At 43.8% G+C, this 24,507-nt stretch overlaps 1 protein-coding gene across 1 annotated transcript in view; it reads left to right on the top strand.

The window, feature by feature from the left end:
* GRIN2B (glutamate ionotropic receptor NMDA type subunit 2B) overlaps nucleotides 1-24,507 on the top strand; it is a 417,341-nt gene that overhangs the window by 120,655 nt on the left and 272,179 nt on the right. Inside the window, exon 4 of the mRNA XM_060658319.3 lies at nucleotides 1,596-2,024. Coding sequence (XP_060514302.1) covers nucleotides 1,614-2,024 — 411 coding nt within the window. The 5' untranslated portion in view covers nucleotides 1,596-1,613. The remainder of the gene's footprint in view (nucleotides 1-1,595; nucleotides 2,025-24,507) is intronic.

Genomic DNA, 24,507 nt, shown 5'->3' with positions numbered 1-24,507 from the left:
TAAAAGATGACTAGTTTATAGAGTTTCTATGAGGACCAAAGAGGTTGTATAAAAGGAAATGCCTAACATAGCGCACAGGGTCTAACAGATGTGCAGTAAATGATTACTTAAATCAAAATAACATAAGCAGGATCAGTTCTGTTTAAATAAGAAGACCTCTTGGAGAATGGTTCAAAATGTAAAGAGAAATGACCAAGCTCGGTAGGGAGCTGTGTCCTCAGTCCGGTGCACGGTGTAAGATTTAGGGCCATATGTGGAAGCACAAGAACGAGTTGGTTGTAGGTAAAAGGTGGTGAATTATGCTCAAATATGAGCCAGTCGTCTCGAGGAAGTCGCTGCTGTAAGATGCCATGGAAAATTTTTCTCAAGTGGTTCTAACCCTACAGATACCAACAGTATTTGTCTAAGTCGCCGTACTTTGATGTATAACAAATCACAATGAAACTATTCCTTGTAGTAATTGATACTGTGAGAGACAGCGTGGCATAATGCAATGGAATGCAAATTGGCCTCAAAGCCAGAAGATGTGGATTCATGTCTGCTTCACTTAATTGGTATAGTCTTGGACTTCTTAGCTTGAGCCTTACCTTTAACATCTATAAAATAGGAAAAATAATGTCTTTCTTACTTTTCTTACTTTCTTACTTACTTTCTTACTTCCCTCCTGGAAGAGTGTCAGGATCAATTGAGATTTTTTGTTTGTTTATTTATTTATTTTGTGTGTGTGTGTGTGTGTGAGAGAGAGAGAGAGAGAGAGAGAGAGGCAGAGAAAGAGGGAGAGGGAGAGGGAGAGGGAGAGAGAGAGAGAGAGGGAGAGGGAGAGGGAGAGAATCCTAAGCAGGCTCTTCACTGACGGTGCTGAGCCTGATGCAGGGCTCGATCTCACAAACTGTGAGATCATGACGTGAGCTGAAATCAAGAGTCAGATGTTTAAGTGACTGAGCCACACAGGTGCCCCAAGATGTTTTTAAAAGTATTCTCCACTGTTGTTGTTTTTTTAAGTAGTAAAAGTCATTTACTAAAAGAGTTGCTAAAGAATTTCCAGGCTCTTGTTCTCTTTGAGGTGAACACAAAGTAGAGGGCCTTATGTTTCTGTAGCTCCCTGCATATGGCCAGCTTGCCCAGACCGTGTTTTGTTGCTAGCCTCTGCTGAGTCCATTTTGCTGCTCATTTGCCCAGTCTCTGCCATCCCCTTGGCCCAAGAGCAATTCAAAGATGGGTTGTGGCAGAAGTACCAGGGATCACACAGCAGCAGCAGCAGGACCCCCTCTTGGAGACTCCTGCATTTGTGCCCTTGGTATGACTGCCTGGACCACTGTCATCCTCTTTTGCCTCTGTTTGCTGCTGGTGGCTATAGCAATAGCTTTTATTGTCTTGCTTAAGGATTTCTGATGCTTTTGAAGGTTTTTTTTTTTTTTCCTTCCATTCTGCTGAGCAAACAAACACGAGAGATCAGGGACAAGGCTCAAAGATAGGAGTTGGGTTAGATGATCAGTGAAAGGAGATAAGGCCCTTGACTTGCAGTATCCAGCCCCTTCCCAGAGAGGTCACATAGGAGGGTCGTTAATTTAACCCCTCTCATTTTGTGTTTTCAGGGAGTCGACGAGTTGAAGATGAAGCCCAGAGCCGAGTGCTGTTCTCCCAAGTTCTGGTTGGTGTTGGCTGTCCTGGCCGTGTCAGGCAGCAGAGCTCGCTCTCAGAAGAGCCCCCCCAGCATTGGCATTGCTGTCATCCTCGTGGGCACTTCAGACGAGGTGGCCATCAAGGATGCCCACGAGAAAGATGATTTCCACCATCTCTCCGTGGTACCCCGTGTGGAGCTGGTAGCCATGAATGAGACTGACCCAAAGAGCATCATCACCCGCATCTGTGATCTCATGTCCGACCGGAAGATCCAGGGCGTGGTGTTTGCCGATGACACAGATCAGGAGGCCATCGCCCAGATCCTTGACTTCATTTCAGCCCAGACACTCACCCCCATCCTGGGCATCCACGGAGGCTCCTCTATGATAATGGCGGATAAGGTAAAGGAGGGAGTCAGGGAGGAGAACCTGGGGGGTTGTACTGAGAACTAAATGATGTGTGTGTTTGAATGCAAAACTTGATTATGAAAGAAAGTAACCAGAATGCATGGAGTAAGTGGATAGATCAGGAATCAGTGTCTCCCTTTGGAGATGAAAGTGAGGAAATGATACTGGTATTTAGAGCTCTGTAGTTTCGAACAGGTTTGTGTGTCCATTTGTTTGCAAATGGATTTACTGCAATGACTAAGAGATGTTGAAGCTTGTAGTTCTTTCTGTGATACATTTTCTTCAAATATGTAAGTATGTGTATGAATAGCTCCTTCAAAACTTTAAAATAAGGTGTGCTCTATTCTTTTTTGGTAACACAAATTCTCCCCCTGCCCAGCTTTAAGACTATAAAAAGAAAAATCCCTTCAGGCGGATTAGTTGTCCCCTTGAAGATACAGATGTCACGGGGAGGTACTTCTTGCTAAGGTGTCCATGCATATCACACATGGATCTACACATTGGAATGGATTTTAATCCATTGAGCCAGTAGTAGCTGCCTTTTCTCCATGCTTAGATTTGAAGGCAATGGTTCTTAACCCGGGTCGCACATTGGAATCAACTGAGGAGCTCTCAACACTACTGATGCCTGAATCCTTCCCCCAGAGATTCTGAACCGCCCAGATGCAGCCTGGGCGTCCGGAGTCTCAAAAGCTTCCCGTGTGATTCTAGTGTGTGGTTAAGGTTGAGCACCTCAGCTTTAAGGCCTCAAATAAATAGTAGACTCTTGTACATTAACATTAGATTAATTGTTCTATGACAAGTTAATTATCATCGGACACTGATGCCTATTCTTTAATTGCACAAAGTGTTTTCTTTGTGGTTATGTTTTGTTTTGACATTTTCCACTTACTCAGATATGTTCCCTTGCTTTATTGATTACAGCTCATTGCTTAGGGACAGCCCTTCTCACATATGTATTGCCCTTCGCGGTTATTCATATCTTAGAATGATTCATTTCACCCCCAGTGCAATTTTTATTGTTTTCCATCACGTTGGGTTTTTTAAAGGGTCCCTATCTTTGCATTGTCATCTTCCACTTCTTATCATTACTTTTGAAACCGTCTTTCGTTTCGTACTTAAAAGACATGCTGTGGGGTTAATGATGTTTGTAAACACCCCAAAAGCTAGCACAGACACCACAAGCATGCCAAGAACCACCACAGTGCAGGGTTTAGCAGGCTAAAACAACCGTGCGCGATCATTACTGCCATCTGTCGGCAGGCAGAGATGACTCACTTCTGTTTTGGAGCTTCCTTCATTCAGTCTAGGAAAGGTCAAGTTGAATGAAGTACTAGGTGGAGGGACCTCAGCTGCATATGAGAAAGGTATTGTTCCATTCACATGGGCACAGGAAGAGATATTAGAAAACACATTCTGGCACCGGAAACCCATGCTAAGGGCAGTGGGATAAACTTAAGCAGAATGGAAAATGTAGACTGTTACCAACCCTTTGAGCTTTTGCTTCAGGTAGACGTTTTTAACATCATTTTCCTCCGCTGATTATATTTTAGGAGTGGTATTTTGAGGGCATGGTATTGCACTGAAAGAATGCCAAGATGGATGAGCCAAATTTTTGAGTCATAAATAAGTGTATACTTATCTTGAGAGCACGACAAATGAAAATAGTTTGTTGTTGTTGTTATTCAGGCTATTGTGCAACTTACGTTATTTCATAATAACCTGCCCCTGCCCCACTAGAAGAGGTTACTGGCTACACTGCTCAGCTGCTTCTCTGTCGTATCTCTTACAAATGCGTTATTTCATAATAACCTGCCCCTGCCCCACTAGAAGAGGTTACTGGCTACACTGCTCAGCTGCTTCTCTGTTGTATCTCTTACAAATGCATAATAACGATATAATAATATGAGGTAAGACGCAAAGACTGGGCTCTTTTGTCCATTGATTGGTTCTAGGTGCTTTAGTGTTTACCATCTGCTTGAGCACACAGCTCTTTGCGGGCATTATCGTATTTAATACTCTTAACGACTCAGTGAGCTAAGTCATATTATTTATCTCCATTTGACAGTTGGGGAGACTGAGGCCCTGAGAGATTAAAAAGCATAGCCGAAATGATGTAGCCAGTAAGTGGCAGCCAGGACTTTAACATGGGTTGCTGGCTCCAAAGGCCATGTGCTCTGTTGTCTTTCAAGAAAATGGAGAGTCTAGTCAAGGTCTCACATACCTTCCCGTTCTTTACTTCTCCATCATACAGCGCTGTGGTAGGTGTTACCTGACTAAAAGTAACCCACCACTTCATTCATAATGGCGATACTGGGATCTGACCAGAGGAGAGCAGTAAGGAAGAGATGACATGGTATAGCCTTAGGTATAACCTGAGTCCACAGAGGGCCTACTGGTGACTACCCCTGGGGGTAAAAGGGAGTATTGAAGGCAAGTGATTGTAATGAGATGCTCCCCCACCCCCGTCACCTCCCTACCATGGAACGACAAACAAATATTCCATCTTATCTTTTTTCTCTCTCCGCCCCCCCCCCAAAAAAAGGGGGAGAAGCAGTGGTTTTTAGGAAATTTCCTAAAGTAGCCTAAAAATATCAAACTGACTTTTGACCTGAAAAGATTTCCAAAAGGTAAGTAGAAAGAGGAAAAGGAAGAAGGAAGGAAGTCCTGATGCCACAGAAGCTGGAGGTTTGGAGGCTTAGCCCTAAGGGGTCAGGCACCTAAATGGCTGGTAGCTGCAGGGGAGGGAGAGCAGGAACCAGCACGGCTGAGTGGGCTGTGGGGCCAAGATTCCCAGCAGCTGTGCAGAGGGCCATTTGTTGGCTTAAAGGATTCGTATGAAGGCAAACAGAAAGATCCCCCAGATCTCAGAGAAACAAGCTTTTGGGGCAAGTTTCAAAAATAAAACATCTCAAATTCTAAGGCCAGTTTTTTTTTTTTTAAATAGAAGTTTATTTTTAAGTACCATGACCATATTTTACAAACATAGAATGAGGACACAGAGTTTGACAACTATGAATCAACTGTGCGGCCACAGGACAAAACATCTGAAAATGGGACCAAGAAATACAGCTTTGCCACGTTTAAGGCCTAGTCTCTGAGATACAGGTACCATCTGAAGGATGATAACTAAGCTTTCCATTTTGCTTCCCCGTTCTAGGAGATGGGTAGTTGCCATCTCAGTTTCTACCTTAGTTTTGTTGTTGTTGTTAGCTTGCTGCATATAAGACCCACTTATTAGGTGTTCTTGTGGAAGATTCTATTACAGGAATAAAGTCCCTGATGGAAGGAGTTCGTAACAGAAGAAAACACTGTTAACAAAGATTTTTGACCAAAGTGGAGAGAGGCACAAGTTCAGTATCTGGCCCAATAGCTTGTACTCACTTTTTTTTGCGTATGCTAATTAATGAGTAGAAACATGAATGAGGGTTCTACTTTCCCAATGAGGAAATGAACCTTATACCATGGCGGAAAGAAGCATTGGAGCTAGAAGAGTAGAGCTGTTTGAAGCTCAGAATTGGGAGTCAGGGCTGGTTTTAACCACCACCTCTAGATGTGGGAATCTGGACCACTTGCTAACCACTTACTCTAAACCTTGGTTCCCTTGCCTGTTGTAATGGGGACAATAATCCAGAATGTATTGTAGAGTTGTCGACGATTCAGTGAGATTATACATAGCTTCACCAAGAGCTTCACCAAGTTTCCAGCACAGCGTTCTGTAGGCCAAGCTGACGGTTCTGTGGGGCAATTTGAAGAAAAGGAGGCTTCAGGATACAGGAAAAGGATGGGGAATTGAATAGAGTCATAGCCAATTGTAGAGACACTGCTGAGCTGGACACGGTCCAAGAAGAGAGCGCAGGTGAAAATCTGGAGGAGCTCTGACACGTGGGGTGGGACCTTTGGTCCTTCCCCACCAGGAAGCCGAAGCTCATCGGTGGTATAGCCATGCCACAGCCAAAAAAGGCATGTTCGGCTATGGAAGAGCTCTAGCGAGGCAAGTACCACTAGGTGCCTGTAACACAAGACTGTTTAGAATAGTAACGGAGACCATTTAAAAATGGATGAGGTGATTTTTGGCAGTTCCCCACCTGAGTATAAAGAGCCTACTTTATTTTGCCTTGTTATAATTGCTTTTATTCTCCCTGAGATCCTGGATTTAGGATGCCCATCCCAGTCCAAATAATGAACTAAAGCTAGATGTACTTCTGTTTCTTTTCAGGAGGTTTCTCTGCTGATATGCTGAAATCTTTCTTGGGTTTTCAGATTTTAGCTCAGAGAGGTTAAATAACTAATCCAAGATACCACAGTGAGCAGTGGGAATGGGATTCACATTCCATCAGTACCTATTTTGAAGCTCATACTTGCTAGTGATACAATTCTGCCTCACAAAATCCTAAAGTAAGAATTAGAAGTCGTGAGTGTTAGTCTCCATTCTCATGAGCTTTGGAAATTTGAACAAACCAACCACGTAAAGTTGGATGACACTCAGCCTACAGTTTATAACATTTAAATTTTGTCTTCTACCCTCCCCACTTTACAACACTTTGAAGAGAAGCTGAAATAAAATATGTGGACATTTCTGGAAAACTACTGTAGAAACAGTTGCTTCAGGTGAGGGATTAAGGAGCCGTGTGACAGGGAATGACAGACCTACTGACATTAGCATGAGGGTCAATGAAAATAGTTTAGACAAGAGGTGGGAAGGAGAACAGAAAGTGGACGTTACAGTCGGATCAGACAAGAGAACACAAGATCCAATCTGTAATGCTGCAAGAATGGAAGAGAAGAGGAGATGCTGAGTAGAGGGTCAGGGTCTGGCAGTAATCTGTACCATATTCCTAACTTGTTCCTAATTAAAGGACATGTGAAAATATCTTACTCTGGAGCCTGTTGCTATGATTCTTTCCTTTCTAAGTTGTTTGGCTGAGGATTGATGCTTTGAATAGCACTCTCATTTTCTGTGCAGAATGCCACAGTTTGAATCCAACTGGGGCTAGAAGATGGCCCCTACTCTTCATTGGCCCTATCTCTTCTTGCTGTCCCCCCTATTGCCTCTGCCTCCCCCAACATGCATCTGATGCAATGTATTTGCAGAGAGTGAGCCAGCAGTGATGTGTGACACTGTAAATAGACTGTTGCCTTCCAGTTGCTCATGTGGGTTTCCATATTCAGCCCAATCTTGAAACCAAGATGGCTCTGCTACTCATATTTCGCTCTGTGCTTCTTCCTTGAATTGGGTGTCTTTCAGTGTTTTTACCTTGCTTTTAGTTGTCTGTCATCTGGTATTCCTTGGGACTGAACACTTCAAGAGCAAACCGTGGTGTTTCAGGTTGGATGAGTACAGTGAAGACATACTGGAGAAGACAAGAGGGCAGAAAGGCTAATAGAGCGTGCCGACTTGGTGCTAGGCACGATGTTAATGAGTATTTTAATTCTTCTGCAACCCTGTGACATAAGTGGTAGTACTTGTTTTAGTTCAAACGACATTGGGGTGTTTACGTACCATGGCCGAAGTGACACAGTTAGAAAAATAGTGGGACTGGGATCCAAATCCAAGTATGTTTGACTTGAAAACCTTTTGTTTTTTTTTTGGCTGATTTTGAGACTCCCATTCCACACACCAAGGAGTCAGAAGAATGCTGGGATCTTCCCTTCTGCCTTGAACTATACTTTGGGGAAAGATGGGTGGGCAGTTCTCTTAAGACCCTATAGGCTTTGCAGTGGTGCAGCCCTAGGTCTGTGTGGATTCCAGGCCTTTCCACCTGTGACTGTGGAATAGGTTTCTTGTTGGCCAGCACACCCTCCCTTTTAAAGATGGAGCTAGGATTTGCTTTCAAGATACTGGCCAGTTGAAATCCAGATGCAGGTTTAAAAAAAAAAAAATTATGTTTATTTTTAAGAGAGACAGAGTGTGAACAGGGGAGGGGCAGAGAGAGAGGGAGACACAGAATCTGAAGCAGGCTCCAGGCTCTGAGCTGTTGGCACAGAGCCTGACTCGGGGCTCGAACCCATGAACCGTGAAATCATGACCTGAGCCGAAGTCGGACACTTATCCGACTGAGCCACCCAGGTGCCCCAATACAGATGCGGTTTTTAATGCTTGGAGAAACTGAGGCCCCAGAAATTGCTTTAGGCATTTATAGCCATGAAAGTACTTGGTGCTAGAAAGTAATGCACCAGCCATCCTGTTTCTCATACATCTTCCAGGCAAGTGATAGTGTGTCTGCAGGAAGGCTGTGGCACAACGCAGAAAGAATGCGGGCTTTGGAGCAGATCGGCTCGAGTTCTGTGCATTCGCCAGCCATGTGACCTTAGTTGTGCTCTTTAAGCTCTCTGAGTCTCGAAACTTCCATTCACAAAATGGCGTCAAAATAACACCTTCATTAGTGGGTTGTAAGCTTTATAAAGAACGGTAGACAATGCTTGATAAATTGTAGGCCTTACGTTTTCTTGTCTTTTCATGTACCAGACCATACCTAATCACTTGAAGAATATGGGATCCTAAATGTTTTCCTGTTAACTGAAAGAGAAAACCTTGGGATGCTAATACCCTTCATTCTAGGCCTGGGGATAAGCAGCATCTCAGTGGGTTCTGCCTCTGTGGTGACATAATTACCGATTGTGACATGATCAGGACATACCAAGATTTTCAAAACAGGGACATACAGTGATTTCAATAAACTGTTACACACAGGATATAAGCAATGAAGGTAAGTCAAGAACATTAAAAAAGAAAGCAGAATAAAATAGTGTTTGAATCTAGGGTCACTCATAGATTTGGAAGTGTTTATATGTAAGAAAAAGTGAATTGTTAGATAAAGGACATATTAAAGGTACTGGGTAGGAAGTAGTGATATGTTATATATATATATATATATATATATATATATATATATATATATATATATATATACAGGAGGGCAGTTAATTTACTATCACCAGCCAGCTTTTAATAGATTATACTGATAGGGGCTCCTGGGTGGCTCAGTCAGTTAAGCATCCGATTTCGGCTCAGGCCATGATCTCACGGTTCATGAGTTCAAGCCCCGCATCAGGCTCTGTGCTGACAGCTTAGAGCCTGGAGCCTGCTTCAGAATCTGTGTCTCCCTCTCTATCTGCCCTCTCCTACCTCACGCTGTGTCTCTCAAAAATAAATAAATATATAGAAAAATAAAAAAAAATAGATTATACTGATATTCTTGAAAAATGCCTTGGATTATGATTTTTACACAGAGGATACATTTTTATTCCCCTTTCTGAGACTACTGTAATTCTCTTTGCCTTATTCTTAGGCATTAGATCTATATTTTATTCAAAATCATATTTTGATTCTGTGGTTAAGGGTCCAGCATGCAGGAGAGTAATGTTAAAGGCTAGTTTGATTCCATTTTTCCAAGGACAAAAAAATTATTGCTACCTTTCTATTTTATGACAGAGAACACCCAAATTATCATGGGTTGTTAGGAGGTTGCCATGAGAAAAGAACTAACATTGATTGGTCATTGACTTTTGCCAAGCTCTGAGCTAGTCACCTTATATGACCTTAAAAATGCTGTTTTATTGAATTCCTTCCTTGAATTCATGAGGCATGTATTTTGTCCTTTATAAGGAAATGGTAGATCAGAGAGGTTAACTGTTTTGCCCAAGACCTTTAGCTTAGTGACTTGCCCATAGTGGCTTAAACAAATAGGTGCTTATTGGTGTCTCGGAATAAGGCACCTGGAGACAGGGTCTGGTGGCGGCAACTCAGTGATGTAGTGATACCAGGGCTGACCTCTGGGATTCCCGTGGCAGTTTTGTCGTGGCTATAAGGATGCTGCCCTAGTTCTAGGCATCATGCCCACAGAAAAAGCTGGTGCGTGGGTATTAGATCAGGGAGAGTCTTCTCCATGTCCCTAATGTCATGAACTCAAACAATGTCATATGGTCAACCCTGTGGGAGCCTCTGAGCCACCTGGGGGAGGTGGCAAAGGGGAAAGTAGTTCCCTCAGTTGTATCTCTCAAAAGAAGTAAGTAACAGTCTGGGAATTGAACCAATGCCTGTGTGATTCCAAAGCCCAGACATCTCTCATGTGTCATTTCTCTTGGTTCCCACTAAACCCTGCTTTTGTGCCTTTGGTCTAATCTCCACACATTTCCTCCAGAACTAGGACCTTGGCTCATCAGTTATTTCCTTTTTCCCCTTGAATATCAATTTATTCTTTTCCACTGACATTTTTTTTTCTAGCTTAGTGGTCCTCGGGAGATGTTTGGACATGTTTCAGGGAGGTTTTTGATATAGTAATGACTGCTTTTGTAAAGTGTGTGTGTGTGTGTGTGTGTGTGTGTGTGTGTGCGCTTCTGGCATTTATAGCCTGGCAACTAGGCACGTTTGGTGTCCTGCCGTATGTATGATAGTACCTAACAGTCAAAAATAGCTCTAACCAAAATACATTTCTTCCCTCATTGAACATTCTCAGATCACTCTCATATTAATAAACAGAGGCATAAAAGCTTTTCTTGACCCCAGTTCTCCCTCCTTCTTTCTTTTGACAGTTCCGCTCCTTAAAGAGTAGTTACATTGCTGTTTTCACTTCCTCATCTCTCACTTTCTACAAAACGCCACATCCAATGGACTTTCTCTTTTTCTTGACCTTCTGCAGCATTGAACACTTGACCCTTTTAGTGCTATGCCAGAAATTATGATGACAAGAGTAATTAGATTTGTCATAGATTTGGTGACAGTACGAAGGAGGATGAGTACAGTTTAGAACATGGGTAGGTCATACAAGCGGCAATGTCTGGTTAGCAGTTGGTTTTGGACTTGGAGGTAAAGGGAGTGATTTGGGCTGGAAATAAAGATATGAACCTCATTAGCAAGCGAGGGTAGTTGAAATCGGGAGGGTAGATGAGATGGCTCAGAATGAACAAGTGGAAAGAGGAGGGGAGTGTCAGGGCAGTGAGGAAGCCTTGGTACCTTCCTCTTCGTCCCTCCAGACACTGTGATGACCTCAGTGCTGGCACTCCTTCTCTCTCGTCTGCCCTGACACACGGCTGACCTGTGTAATTCTTGAGAAACTCAAATCTGATTGTTCAACACTTTTGCTTAAAACTCTGCACTGGCTTCCCACAGCTTGGAATAAGACATCCTCTTTGATCTGGTCCCAGGCTACCTCTCCAGGATTTTCTCTTAACCTCCCCGCCCTTGAACAGTAATGTTAAGCCACACTAAATTATTTATAGCTCCCTCACTGGTCCTGGCTGTTTTGCATCTCTGTGCCTTTGTTTGTGCTACTTCCTGTCCTTAGAATATCTTCTTCCTTGTCCGTCCAGAAACACCTGCCCACTTTTTAAGAGAAGTTGTGACACTTCTGTGTACCCTTTTCTGACTCTCTTCTTCACAGGATTGACTTTTTTTTTTTTTTTTTGCATTCCACCTGTGTCCTATTTATGCTTTTGTTATAACTTGGCTTATTTACCTATCTGTCCCACTTGCTGTACAATGAGCTCATTGTAGCCCAGGGCTATGCTTTACTAATTTTTGTATTCCTAGCACATGCCATAATGTCTGATGCGTAGTAATAGCTAACTTTTAATGAACAACGAACAGTTATTAGACTGTGCACTCTCTACACTGTAGTGGGTTGAGAGGCAGTCCCCCCAAGAGATATGTCCATGTCCTAACTCCTGTAACCTGTGAATGTGACCTGATTTGGAAAAAAGGGTCTTGGCAGATATCGTTAAGGATCTCATGATGAGATCATTTTGGATTAGCCAACTGGCCCTAAATCCAGTGACAAATGTCCTTCTAAGAGGTGGAAGAGGAGAAGACCTAGACACAAAGGAGAGGGCTTTAAAAGAGGAGAAGAGGCTGAAGTCAGCCACAACGTGCCAGAGAAGCCACTAGAAGCTGGCAGCAGCAAAGGGTGATTTTCCCTTAGGGCCTTCAGAGAGAGCATGACTCTGACAACACCCTTGATTTCGGGCTTCAGAACTGTGAGAAAATGAATCTTGTTGTTTTCAGCCGCCGAGTGTGTGGTAATATGTGATGGCGGCCCTAGGAAAGTGATATCCACACCATAGTTAAGAGGGGGGTCTCTGGAATCTCACTGCCTAGGTGCTTTCCCGGCTTACTCATTGACCGTGTGATCTTTGGCAGAGTACTTAACTTCTCTGAGCCTTCGAGTCCTCCTTGTAAAATGGTGATACAAATAGCTCCTATTTTCTTAAGGTTATTGAGTAAGGTTAGTGAAAGTGCTTGGAAAAGACGGGGCAAATAGTAGGAGCCAGCCAGTGCGTGTCTATGAGAGGTTTTCCATGTGAATAAATGAAGGAGTGAGGAGGAGGATGTAAATAGGCACCCGACCCATCATACTGATGGGAACTCACCTAGTTGTGTGGTCATTAGGTGTGCACTCTGGGAGTTCTGTCCCAAGGTGGTGGTGCTCTGACATTCTGGCCGACCCCCGGGGCCTGGGACAATGCCGGAAGGGTGAAGAGTCAGTGTTCTTGGCAGCTACCCCCCTGCTGGAGCCTTTGATGGAACTACAGGGCAGCGAAGCTTGTCTTTGAGCCCTGGGACCTCCCTTTATACACTCCTCTCTCCTTATTTTTGTATTTGATTCTCTGTTTTGTGTGCATATGCGTGCATACGCTCGTGTGTGTGTGTGTGTGTGTGTGTGTGTGTGTGTGCACATTTGTATGCTTTTGGATGTAGTGACTATTCTCTTTAGCCTTTTCAGTGCCCAGGATGGTACCTCTCAGGCTAGGGCTAGTCTCCCAATCTGAAGTCCTTGTGCTTTCAGATTTTTATTCTTCTCTACTTGTAGATCAAAACCCTTGCTTCTTTCCTTTTTATTCTCTTTCATTGTGTGATTTTCATAGTCCTTATTACAACTGTAATTCATCATAATAGCTTTTTTTATTAGCTGCCCTGCCCTGCTAGACTGCAGGCTTCCTAAGGGCAGGAACTTTGTCTCTTTCATTTTTGTATCCTCAGAACCTAACATACTGGTTGGCTCATAGTAAGCCTTTAATACATACGTGTTAAATGTATCACTGAATTAATTATTTCATTGCAGCAAATGTAAGTTGCAATTAAAAGAAAAGTATTTTAAATCCAAATGGAAATGGATGTGAGAATTAATCTCTGATTGCTGGAAAATACATCTCTACCTGTCTATAGGCTGTTCTTTCCATCACCCTTCTCTTCCTCACATCTTCCAGATACCAGCCATCAACAACTCGGCACTCACATCTTAGAGTTTTAACACTCATGTCCACTTTATTTCTAGCAACCAGACACAGAAAAAGGACTGCCTCAAGTTAGGGGTGCCTTCTGAAGTAGCAGAGAAAACCTTTAATGCAAAGCAGTGGGGCGCCAGTGATAATCTGGACTTTTATTAGCTTTCTTTCAAAGGAGGGAGCAGAAAGAAATAAGCTTTTTTTTTCTTGAAGTTCCAAAAGATAAACATATGCGATTCAACTGACATACTAATCAGCAAAATATCACCAACTAAATTTAATCAGTGCAATTAAGTTTCCAGAGGTAGTAGCAGGAGATTTTGAAACTTCTTTTAGCAAACATCATCCTTTCTCATTTACTTATTCATTCATTCAAAAAATATTTATTAGGTATCTGCTGGATATCAGGAACTGTACAAGGTTCTGGAGATAGAGTCAATAAGAGAGACATATCCTCATGGTGCACTGACTGACAATAAACAAAGATATGAATTAAACACTATTCTTTTAGGTAGTGGTAAATATTTTTATGAAAATAGCAGGAAGGGGTATCAGGTAGGGCTATCTTAGGGTCTTCAGGACAGGTCTCAGGGGGAGATAGCACTTGAGAGATGTATGGTAAGGATCAAGATGCATGAAGATATCAGGGGCAGCATTTTGGCAGAGAGAAGAGCAGGTGTGGAGGCCTCAAAGGGGGGAAGTTTTTGCTGTTTGGCTTTTTTTGGTGAGTATCATATGGTGTGAGTTGGAGGGTGGTGGGCAGTGGGGGCAATGGTAGAATTTGAGGCTGAAAAGGTACTATGAGGCCAGATCGTGTACGGCCTGAGAGCCTTGGCATCAACTTGGCTATTTTGCAATTCATTCTAGAGGTGTAAGAAGGGAGTGATGGAAGTTGACTTAGCATCTTTTCAGATGGAGACAGTAGAGTGGATAGAATATATACCTTAGAGCTGTTTTAAGTCTTGTCTCCACCTTTCAGAAGCTGGGTGACCTTTTGCTACGTTGTATGACTACTGTGATCTGGTGTTTGTTTGTTTCATCGATATGAAGGAGTTAATATTCATCAACTTCTAAGAGTTACTAGGAGACAAAATAACCTATAAAGGACTCATTACACCTGGTTTTGAATAAATGGCTGCTATTGCCCTTTCTAGTAGTATTGAAATACAAATTCCTCTTGAATCAGGCATTTTTTTTTTTGATAGATCTATGGATTAGGTAGCTTTCTGTTCTGTTTCATTGTTTTCACACAAGTTGCTTACAGACCTGTAAACAAATGAGCAAAGTATTGTAGGAAGTTAGAAGCATCGTGATTGGCTCTACCCTGACTAAAGAGCTGTCTCTCATTTTGAGTTCTTGGAGTTCCCATGCACCGTGTCCTGAGGCCAGTTCCTAGACTGTCTATGTAGTGGCAGTTTGATTTAATTGTCCCTTTTCCCAAATGGGGGTAAAGGCACTGAGAAGATGGAGCAACCAGGGTGAGATATTGAGGTGAGAGGTGTGGGTGTTGAGAATGGGAGATAGTGTAACGGCACAGCCAATCAGTGCTGCCTGCCTTGAGCTGAGGACTTCTGGCACCGGCCCAAGTCCTCCTGGCCTGCCACCATGTGTCTCGGATGCGTTCTGTTACCTTGACAACATGTTGTCCAGAGTTGTAAGGAGCGGCAGCCTTCAACCTTTGAGCATCGTCGTGTTGCTAGGACAACAGACTCCACGGGAAGCTGGGCTCCACTGTAGTTCCTGCTTACGGCTGCCACCCACCCCTCCCTCTTCCTTCTTCTGCCTGCCCATACTTCCACGGCCTTCCATCTGTCCTCTCGCTCCTTCTGCCTTCACAGATCCACTGTCTGCATGGCCCTTCCAGCTCTCCCTCCAACCCCTTGGCCTTCATTCTCTTACCACTGCAGTGTTCCCACTGCTTATATAAAAGCAAAGATTGTAAATTCTCAAATATAAAGCTGCATGATTTAGGAAGCTAAAGCGATGGTTGGAAAGAGGGAGTTAAGAAACATCCAGAAAAGGGAGGGAGGAGCTCGATAGAGTTTCTGTAGTCTAGTTGTACAATATGAGGTAGTGGTTCTTTTAATTAATTAATTAATCAATTAATTAACTTATTTATTAATAGCAAGTGGGGAAGGGGCAGAGAGAGAGAGGAAGAATCTCAGGCAGGCTCTCCACATTACCAGCACAGAGCCTGATGCAGGGCTTGAATACACAAACCACGAGCCACGAGATCATGAGCTGAACCAAAGTCAGATGCTTAACCAACTGAGCCACCCCAGCGCCCCTGTGTGGTAGTAGTTCTTAAAGGGACTGGCCCTGAGAATCAACAGAGGAATTTATTTCATTATTATTTTGTTGAAATATGGATTTTCTGGTTCCGTACCCAAATACCCTTTTGGAGTCAAGCCCCACTAATTGCTATTTTTACAAATTTCTCTTAAGGGATTCTGAAATACCACCAGGTTTGGGGACCCCAGTCAGTAGAACACAGCATATTGTTTCGATTATAAAGTTTTGTGATAATCAGTTATCTACCTGTTGAGCTTTATTGTTCATGGTCCTCAGTGCAATGCATTCATGTGGCTGCTTAATAACGGTGAAGACGCAAGAAGGGGAGTTGGAAGAAGATGGGAAGACACTAATGGAGAAGAGGAGAAGAGCAAAGGGAAACAGAAGAAAGGGAGCAATGTGGAAATGATAAGGAGAGGCCATGGAATTGGGCATGGGGGAAAATCAACCATCCCCTTGTCTCTGACTTTCAGTTAGAATGCAGCCTGTTAAGTGTCTTGGTGTAGGCTCAGTTGACATGCTCTTTGGGGTGTGTTTGGAATCCTGGATTTTCACTGGGTGGTAAGAGACCTGGGTGGTGGCTAGATCTGGGCTTTCATAAGAAGCCAGCTTCCTCCTATTTTTCTCCTTTAAAAAAACCAAATGCCCACTACATGTTAGTGCTGCAGTTTATATGAGATAGTGCTTTACTTGCGTTTAGCAGGTTTAACCCTTGAAGGAGCCCTAGAGCTTAGGCAGTAGGATTATTCTCCTTTTAAAGATGGAGAGACTGAGGATGGGAAAGGAAGGTAACTGGCTCATGATGACACACTGGCCGTGGCCGAATGGAAATGGAACCACTTGCCTGACTGACAGGAAAGCCCACGGACACCAGCAGTGTGTTACATTTCCTCTTGAACACTTCATTTACTTGGTCTTCTTGGGACATCTAGCTTAACCTGGGAGGGGAATATCCCAGCCGTCCAGAATGTAGTCAACTGGAGCTTAGGCAAAAGTGATTCCTCCCTTGCCCAGCCCATCTCGATTAAGACCCAAACATTCAGAACAAGAGCACAGCTCTTAAAGAGAGGGGAGAATGGGAGGAGAGACAAGAAGAAGGGGAAAGAACATTCAAAGAGAGAAGGACATGGGGGTGAGCAAAACTGCCGGGTCAATCCCAGTCTGATGGACTGAGTTCTTTCCAAACTCTGAACTCTCAAGAGTGGGCCTGAGACCCTGAAGCCCAGGACACTGCCAAGTGGATGCCCCAGGATTTGACTTCTAGGTCAGATCAAACTCTTCACTGATATTTCTGGGATTGGCGGGGTGTGTTTTTCCTAGCTTGCTGTGTGTCAGGAGAAAGTGAAATCAGATGTATGCCAGTCTAAGCAGCAGTTAGAATGCAGCAGATGAGAAATTGACATCTCAGCAGATGTGAAATGGACAAAGAAGTAATAGTATCTTTGTCTCACTGTCCTGCATGGCTATACGTCTTGGAGCAAACTATCTCCTTCTACTTCCTGAATAGTCTTAGCCTATCAGCTGTAACTACTGTTACCTTGGACTGAAATCCAGTTCCTAGAGGCGGTACCCAAAGGACCTCTCTTTTTGCTGGGCCATCAGCATGTACTCTCCCTGGTAGTTTCCACGACGATCAAAGGCCTGTTTACGTGCAAGAATGATAGGTGTGTGAAAGGTATCTGGTGTTATGGCGGTGGGCTGAGGCAACACATGTGAGAGGCAGATTTATCTGTCAGTATGGCAGCCCGTTCCAGAGGGGAAGAGCCCATTTGTCTCCTCCTCTCATGATTGGGACAACACAGAGCACACAGAGCGTGCTCGGTGCGTATTTGTTGGTAATGATAGATCCTTTGAAATCAGATGGGAACAGGCCATATGCTCTTGGAAAAGGGCCTACATTGCAAGGTGGGATGGATGAGTGAGATGTGTTTTTGCAAGTTCTTTTCATCTCTAACATCTGTGATCCTGTGAATAATTCTCTTCCCCTTGGCCCCTGCTGGCTGCTTGCCTGGGATCTCTGCCAGAGCCCTCCCCGACAGCCCCTCTGAATAGACATCACAGAGAGAGGGTCTCCCACTCTAGGTGGATGGTTCTGGAAACAGAAGTTGATACTGGAAGTAGGAAAAAAGGCTTGTGTCCCAGGGTCAGAGCCCAGGGATAGAGGAATTTGGACAGGAAGTGTGAGTGCCCGATTCCTAGAAGCAGGCAGGAGAGGAGTGGGGAACTTCTGCTGAACGTGTCAACAGCAGCAACAGCGGTAGCTCTGGTTACACACACGTTGCCCATGGAAGTTTTTCTCAGACTGAGCAAGACGGGGCTCTGTAGGGTGAAGAGCAAGCATGGCACCCAGAGTCCCAGCTCTCCTCCTGCCCTCCTGCCATACGATTTCCCCCACAGATAGCTAGCACATCTATACGAGAGAGAGCTAAGAGACAGGAACACTTGTGTTGTGAATGGTCTGCTCTCTGATCATTGTTGTTCTCTGAGACTGATGATGGCAAATTTTACTGAGGAAAGTTGTGCGGCCGTCAGATTCTGAAAGTTCTTTCTTTGGGCCCTTCTGTTTCTGGGCCCAAGGGGGTGTCACTGGTTAATGAAAGGGAACTAACCTTGAGTAGTTACTGGCATCATTTCAGTTCTTCTTGGAGACTAATTCAGCTGATATTATGAAAACTAGTCTGTTAGCCAGAGAAGGGGGATTTGGACAGAGGTTGAATGCTCTACAACATGCTCTGGCAGAAGGGTACTTCCTCTCCTTTGGATGTGTTCCTTGTCCTGCTTTTGCTCCAATCTTGAGGCTCCCCAGTCATAACAGCAGGGGCCTCTGATGCTTCTGTGAGTTGTACATATCTGGAGCTGGTTTCTTGTCTGATGGAAGGTAGTGGCAGAGCTCGAACAGGGGTCATTTCTGTGCTTGGGGGACTTCCAAGTGGCAACCATGGCTACATTTGTCGTCCTCATCTTTTAAAAATTTTTTTCAACGTTTTTTATTTATTTTTGGGACAGAGAGAGACAGAGCATGAACGGGGGAGGGGCAGAGAGAGAGGGAGACACAGAATCGGAAACAGGCTCCAGGCTCCGAGCCATCAGCCCAGAGCCTGATGCGGGGCTCGAACTCACGGACCGCGAGATCGTGACCTGGCTGAAGTCGGACGCTCAACCGACTGCGCCACCCAGGCGCCCCTGTCATCCTCATCTTAATGGTCAGCCCTGTGAAAAGTTACACAATTGGGAAAGAATGTATTTTTAATCATTTTGAAATTCCCCTTCCCCATGCCCCTTTCTCCCCTTGATAACTGCTACCTTGTTTAGTTGTCCAGTGTCCTTTTTCTGCCTCTTGGCTGCTTAGAGTACTCCCTTTTGCTTGCCCCCAGCTCCTTGCATTGTCCACTGGTGGAGCTTTCCCAAGGAGCACTATGTCATTCAGTCTTGGGTCTGTCCTCCGTGTAGCCCCCCACTATTTCCTCCTGATGGGCCCCTGTTCCATTTCAAACTGGAAGACAGTCTAAATAATTAAGTCATTGCCACAGTCTGAATAGATAAGAGCAACCAATGTGCGACCTGCTCCATGGGCATTTATATTTTAACTCAGAGGAAGAAATGTGTGCAAGCGGAATTTCAGATGTCATGTTGAGCCATAAGGGACATACATGTTTAAAACAGAAGGTACTTTCCTGACTCCTGCAAATCGTGCTGTTCATGGGCAGCCTCATCAATCCTGAGGTGAGACTCTGCTGGGAGACCTTGCTGCAAACAGAAAGGCTGAAGGGCAGCCCCTTGAGAAGGGTGTAGGTCACCCCTGGCTGAGCAGGGGACAGCAGAGAACCTGCTCAGGAGCCTTGGAGAGCGTTATGCTGTTAAGTCATTCTGGGAAGGAGAATAGAATCAAGTAGAATTAGGAAGCCCAGATTAATCAGTGAACTCTGAGGATTTTTAGACCGTTTTAATTTTGCACACCATGTGGAGAGGGCTCAAACCTTATTTTGTATGAAGACTTCTTAGCTGCCTTTTACTGCCCTCTCAAACTCCCCTTCTAACCTGTCTGTGTCTGGGCCCTTCTTTGTTTCTCCCTCTCTTAGATCCTTTGATTTCCCCTTCTGTCTGCCCTCCTTACCCTCCTCTCTCTTCTTCCTGTTCCCCCATCATCTCATTTCTGGTTCATGTTTCTCTGTCCTTCTCTCCCCTCGTCCTGTCCCCATCTGCCGTGACCCATTCTTGCACATGACTTAGACTTTATGTGGTGCACACAGCCATCTTCATGCTTCATCCTGTCAGTGTCGCGGTCCCTCAATGGCCTACCTTAGGACCTGGCATAGTTAAGAGTTCCCAGGCGGTCTGTCCTCGACTTTTGGAGCTGACAAACGTTAGTTTTACAGTCTGTGGCAAGTTGGTTTAGTTGGTTAGGACTTGGCATTTAACGAGGCCAACCACAGATATTTGTGTCCTATCTTTGTGGAACCCTGCTAGCTTTCTCCCTCATGGCAGAGATGCCCTCCAGCCGCTAGCTTTCATTTTCATGCCCTTGGTCACAGAGGGTGTGTGACTGAGGTGCTGTGGATGGACCAATGCTAACCTGTTGATAAGAGACATCAGTAATAACATGTTTTTTTATTAAAATTTTTATTTTGAGGTCATTATGGATTCACATTTAATATTTCTAAAGGCCTAAGGATATTGTACACAGATTATCTATAGGATTCAGACCAAGACAGACCTGGACTCAGATTCTGGTTCTCTTCCACATTAATTCTGTGACCGTAGCCTGGTTACTTAACTTTTCTCTGCCTCAATTTCCTTAGCTGTGAAATAGTGATAAAAAAGAACTGGCCTCTTTCAGTCTGCCTCTGCCTGCACATCTTCCTTTTCCTCTTTTGTTACTAAGTCTATTCCAGTACACTATTTTTCTTCTTTCTTTTTCTTTCATTTTACCAATATCTCTGGAACATTCCCTCCTCCATTCTTCTCTTATCCCTGTTTTGTGCTTCTGTTTCCATTTTCCCAACTCTTAGCCCATTCCTCATTCTCCATTTCTTGCTTCCTCCATCATCACCCCTCACTGAATTTCACTTCCTTTCAAAGACACGTTTCCCAATCCATCTCTCCCGTCAGTCACTGTTCCTGGGACTTTTGTGGCTTCCAGGAGAATGTGCAACCCTTAATTATTTATAAGCACGAGAGAATAATTGCAGAAATGATTTAATTACTTTTCACATAGATACTAATAGCAGCTGCTGGGCTAGGTGATGGTGGCGTTGGAGCATATCAGCAGGCACACTCGCTCGATAAGAGGAAAAGCATTGGTTTAAGTGGGTTTGGGGGAGGGTGCAGCTATAAAGAGTCTATAGAAGATTTAATCTCATATGTCAAAGAACTGAAAAAGAATCCCACAATTGGCAATTATACACAGCAAGGATTATATAAAATGGGAGGTACGTGTCACCAGTATCTTAATTGAGGGAAGAGGGCCTGGGGATATTGTTTTAAAAGTTCACTTTGGATCAGATAGGTAGTATAGTGGATTGAATACTACTGCTTATTTCTGGGGGGCTGGGGTGGGGTAGTGGAAACCTTATCCTCCTTCTGGCTCCTCTATGGGGTTGAATGGGAATATTCATTTAGTGGCATTGGGGCTATAGTGGAAAGAGCCCAACCCAAACTGCAGTCAGGAAGCCTGGTTCTCTTCCTTGCTCATAACCAGCAATAGCTGTTTGACCGGTCAGGTCGCTTAATCTCTGTTAGTCTTACTTTTTTCATCTGCAAAGTGAAGGGATTGAGATTTAGAACACATAGAATGCTTCACTAAAGGAGAAAATGGCACAGAAACTAGATGAGAAGGACTGATTTTTTTTTTTTTTACAAACTAAGATCAGGGAGACCATCATGAGGAGTTTGCAGTAGTCAGCTCGAAAAGCCAGGCAGAAAATCCATTCTAGAAGTTTCTGACATGATGTCTAAGAGAAGAAGATATCGATTGAAGCAAAGGGGAGTGGTTGAATAGGGGGAGGACATCTAAAAAAGGAGTTGGCACGGTAGATTAAAAGTAGAGGGAAATGAGGGACAGTGGCAAACTATGAACCTGTATTGTCACATTATGAGCTTCTAAACTGTGTCCTTTCTGACAGTTGCTGAAGGTTTGGCATACGGAGGGCTGCAAGAGAAGGCTACAGCTCTTATATGCAGTGAAGAAGGGAGAGGGGTGTCCTGAGAAGGAGAGCTGTGTCCTCATCCTCCCCCCACCCTGGTCCTAATCCCTTCACAGAAGTCTGGATGAATGTGTCATTGTGCTGCACCATTCAGCCTGGAATGGATCTTAGGGTCTAGTGTGGTGCCCTTACGTCATGGTAAAGGACACTGAGGCCAAGAAAGATTAAGTGACTTGCCTGAGGCCCCACCTCAGTTCTCTCCTGGAGTTGGCCTAGTTTCCCAGATTACCAGGTCAGTCTCTAGTAGGACTTTTACCTCAGCAAAGTACCAGTCCTGTCTAATAGCAGTGCACAGCATAGCAGAAAATATGACATAATGAATTGCTCCTGATTAGAGGTGAGGGACAAAAGCAAACTGAAATTAGGGTAGAGAGGGAGAGAATGACATCTTTTTTCCTGGTTCTCTTGTATCTGCACTCAATGTGGCCTGAGACAATTGATTGAAAGTATATTAATGAATCTGTCAGATAATGATAAAAGTGAGTATCATTGAACTAATTTTTGGACTATATATGATGGAAGACCTATATGTTCGGTATTGCATGAATTTATGATAACCACGAGCAAGCAGATGGAAAGCAAATTTGGATAAAGTCAATTCTGTCTGGTTGAGACGCTTCTGTGATTAAAGTAACTACCTACAGGCTGTAGACAGGTCTTCCCTTTCTTCCAGAAATGGAGCCCTGAGGTCACCCTTTCACTTCCCATCTTATAGTATTCCTCCAACTAAGATACTTAGGAAAGAGAGACTCAAGTATGCATGGAAATTTCTGTGCAACTGGAGAGTCATACTGGAAGAGCAAGGAGGCTTCTAGAAGGAAAGAAGAGCGAAAACAAGAGAGAGATCAGAAACAAAACAAAACAAAACAACCTCCACAATATATGTGGTTGGAGATTTTTTAAATATACCCAAATCTTATATTTTATAATGTTTTTCAAAGTGAATTTATGTACTTTGTCTTATTTTTGTAAAAAAACTTAATGTTTACTTATTTTTGAGAGAGAGAAAGACAGAGCACGAGCAGGGGATGGGCAGAGAGAGGGAGACACACAGAATCTGAAGCAGCTCCAGGCTCTGAGTCATCAGCACAGAGCCTGATGTGCGGCTTGAACTCACAAACCATGAGATCAAGACCTGAGCCAAAGTCGGTCGCTAACCGACTGAGCCACCCAGGTGCCCCAACCTTGTCTTAATTTGATACAGTAATTGTGTAAGATGGAAATACAGCCTTAGATTGTCTCTCTGAGAAGTGAAGATGACTTCTATCATCATCCCCATTCTCCCGAGAAGAAAACTAAGACTCCAAGAAGTTAACTGATATATCAAAGACTGAGAAATTCTAAGTGTCAGATCTGGGACTAGAATCTAAGTCTTTGGGCCCCCAGTGTAATGAATGCCTGTAGGAGAAGAGAACCATGTAAAGCACGCTGAAGTGTGTTTAGTGGCAATGAGCAACCTGTGGTGCCTGATCAGGACAGGGGAGTCAAACGGGATACAGAGGATTTGGCCGGGAATTCTTTGCGGACTTTGGCTGATGAGATCTAAGTTGAATAAAGAGCTCAAATGGGACTGGAAGAGATCACACGGTTACTTATAGGGGAGAAAAAGAAGCTCTGGCTATAGTAGATCTATATGCTGAAGAACCCAGACCATTGGAAAGGTCGGGCAGGTATCCAGGATGGAGAATTCACAGGTGAAGGCCCACGCAGAGGAGTTTGAAGATGCGGACAAGGATTAAACTTCAGCATTCATGAACAACAGGCAACATCATTCAAGCAAAAGATGGCGAACCCAAGTATACACCTTTCTCTGTCCTCTCTTGGGGTGGGGGAAAAGATCCACTATTAAAGCTTTTTGCCAGAATACTCTTAAACCTGTTCTGAACAAAGCCCAGAATGGGCTGGTACATTTTCCCTTCATTAACACTTCATTAAGCTTTGTCAGATATAAGCCTCCTAGCCAGATCCTGGCAAGGGACTCTTACCGAGGTGATAATGAGGAGAAAATGTACTAGGTTGTTGGCCTACTCCAGAGTTGTTGAATGTAGGGTGAAATATATTTTGGTAACATTGGCTCTAAGATGTATATTAAACACCATTTTACACTGGGCAGCGTAAATAGAACACATAGACACAAACAGGAAGAGAGATGCATGCCAGCATAACATGACACATTTCCGTGATTTGGTGATATGCTGCAAGCAACTTATACGAATCTGAGTCGTGTTGGACATGGCAAATGATAAGATCTTTTATTATTATTATTATTTAAAAAATGTTTAAGTGTTTATTTTTGAGAGAGAGCTAGAGCCAGAGACAGAGCCTAAGGAGGGGAGGGGCAGAGAGAGGGAGACAGAATCCGAAGCAGGCTCTAGGCTCTGAGCCGTCAGCACAGAGCCCGACATGGGACTTGATCCTACGGGCTGAGCTGTGAGATCATGACCTGAGCCGAAGTCGGACGCTCAACCCACTGAGCCACCCCGGTGCCCCGGAAATGAGATCTTGATAGATTTACAACTTGTACCTGTTATGTTTTTAAAAATGCCTCTTTCAAAAACAGACCCTTGTGTGACTTTTGAAATGTTGAAATGTTCTAGCCCTAATCGATGTCTTCTGGCTATTTAATATTTATCAATTACCAGATGTTTTAGAATTAGATACTGTTCACTTTCCAGGAGCTTTTCTGGTGTTTCTAGAAGTCCTGCCACACGGATTTAATACACTGTGAAAGTCTGAAGGTGCAGACATTTTAAGAGAGA

The sequence above is a fragment of the Panthera onca genome, chromosome B4 (genome assembly GCF_046562875.1).
Source record: "Panthera onca isolate mPanOnc1 chromosome B4, mPanOnc1 haplotype 2, whole genome shotgun sequence".
In the NCBI taxonomy this organism is placed as follows: Eukaryota; Metazoa; Chordata; class Mammalia; order Carnivora; family Felidae; genus Panthera; species Panthera onca.
This window is presented reverse-complemented; position numbering and strand designations above follow the sequence as displayed.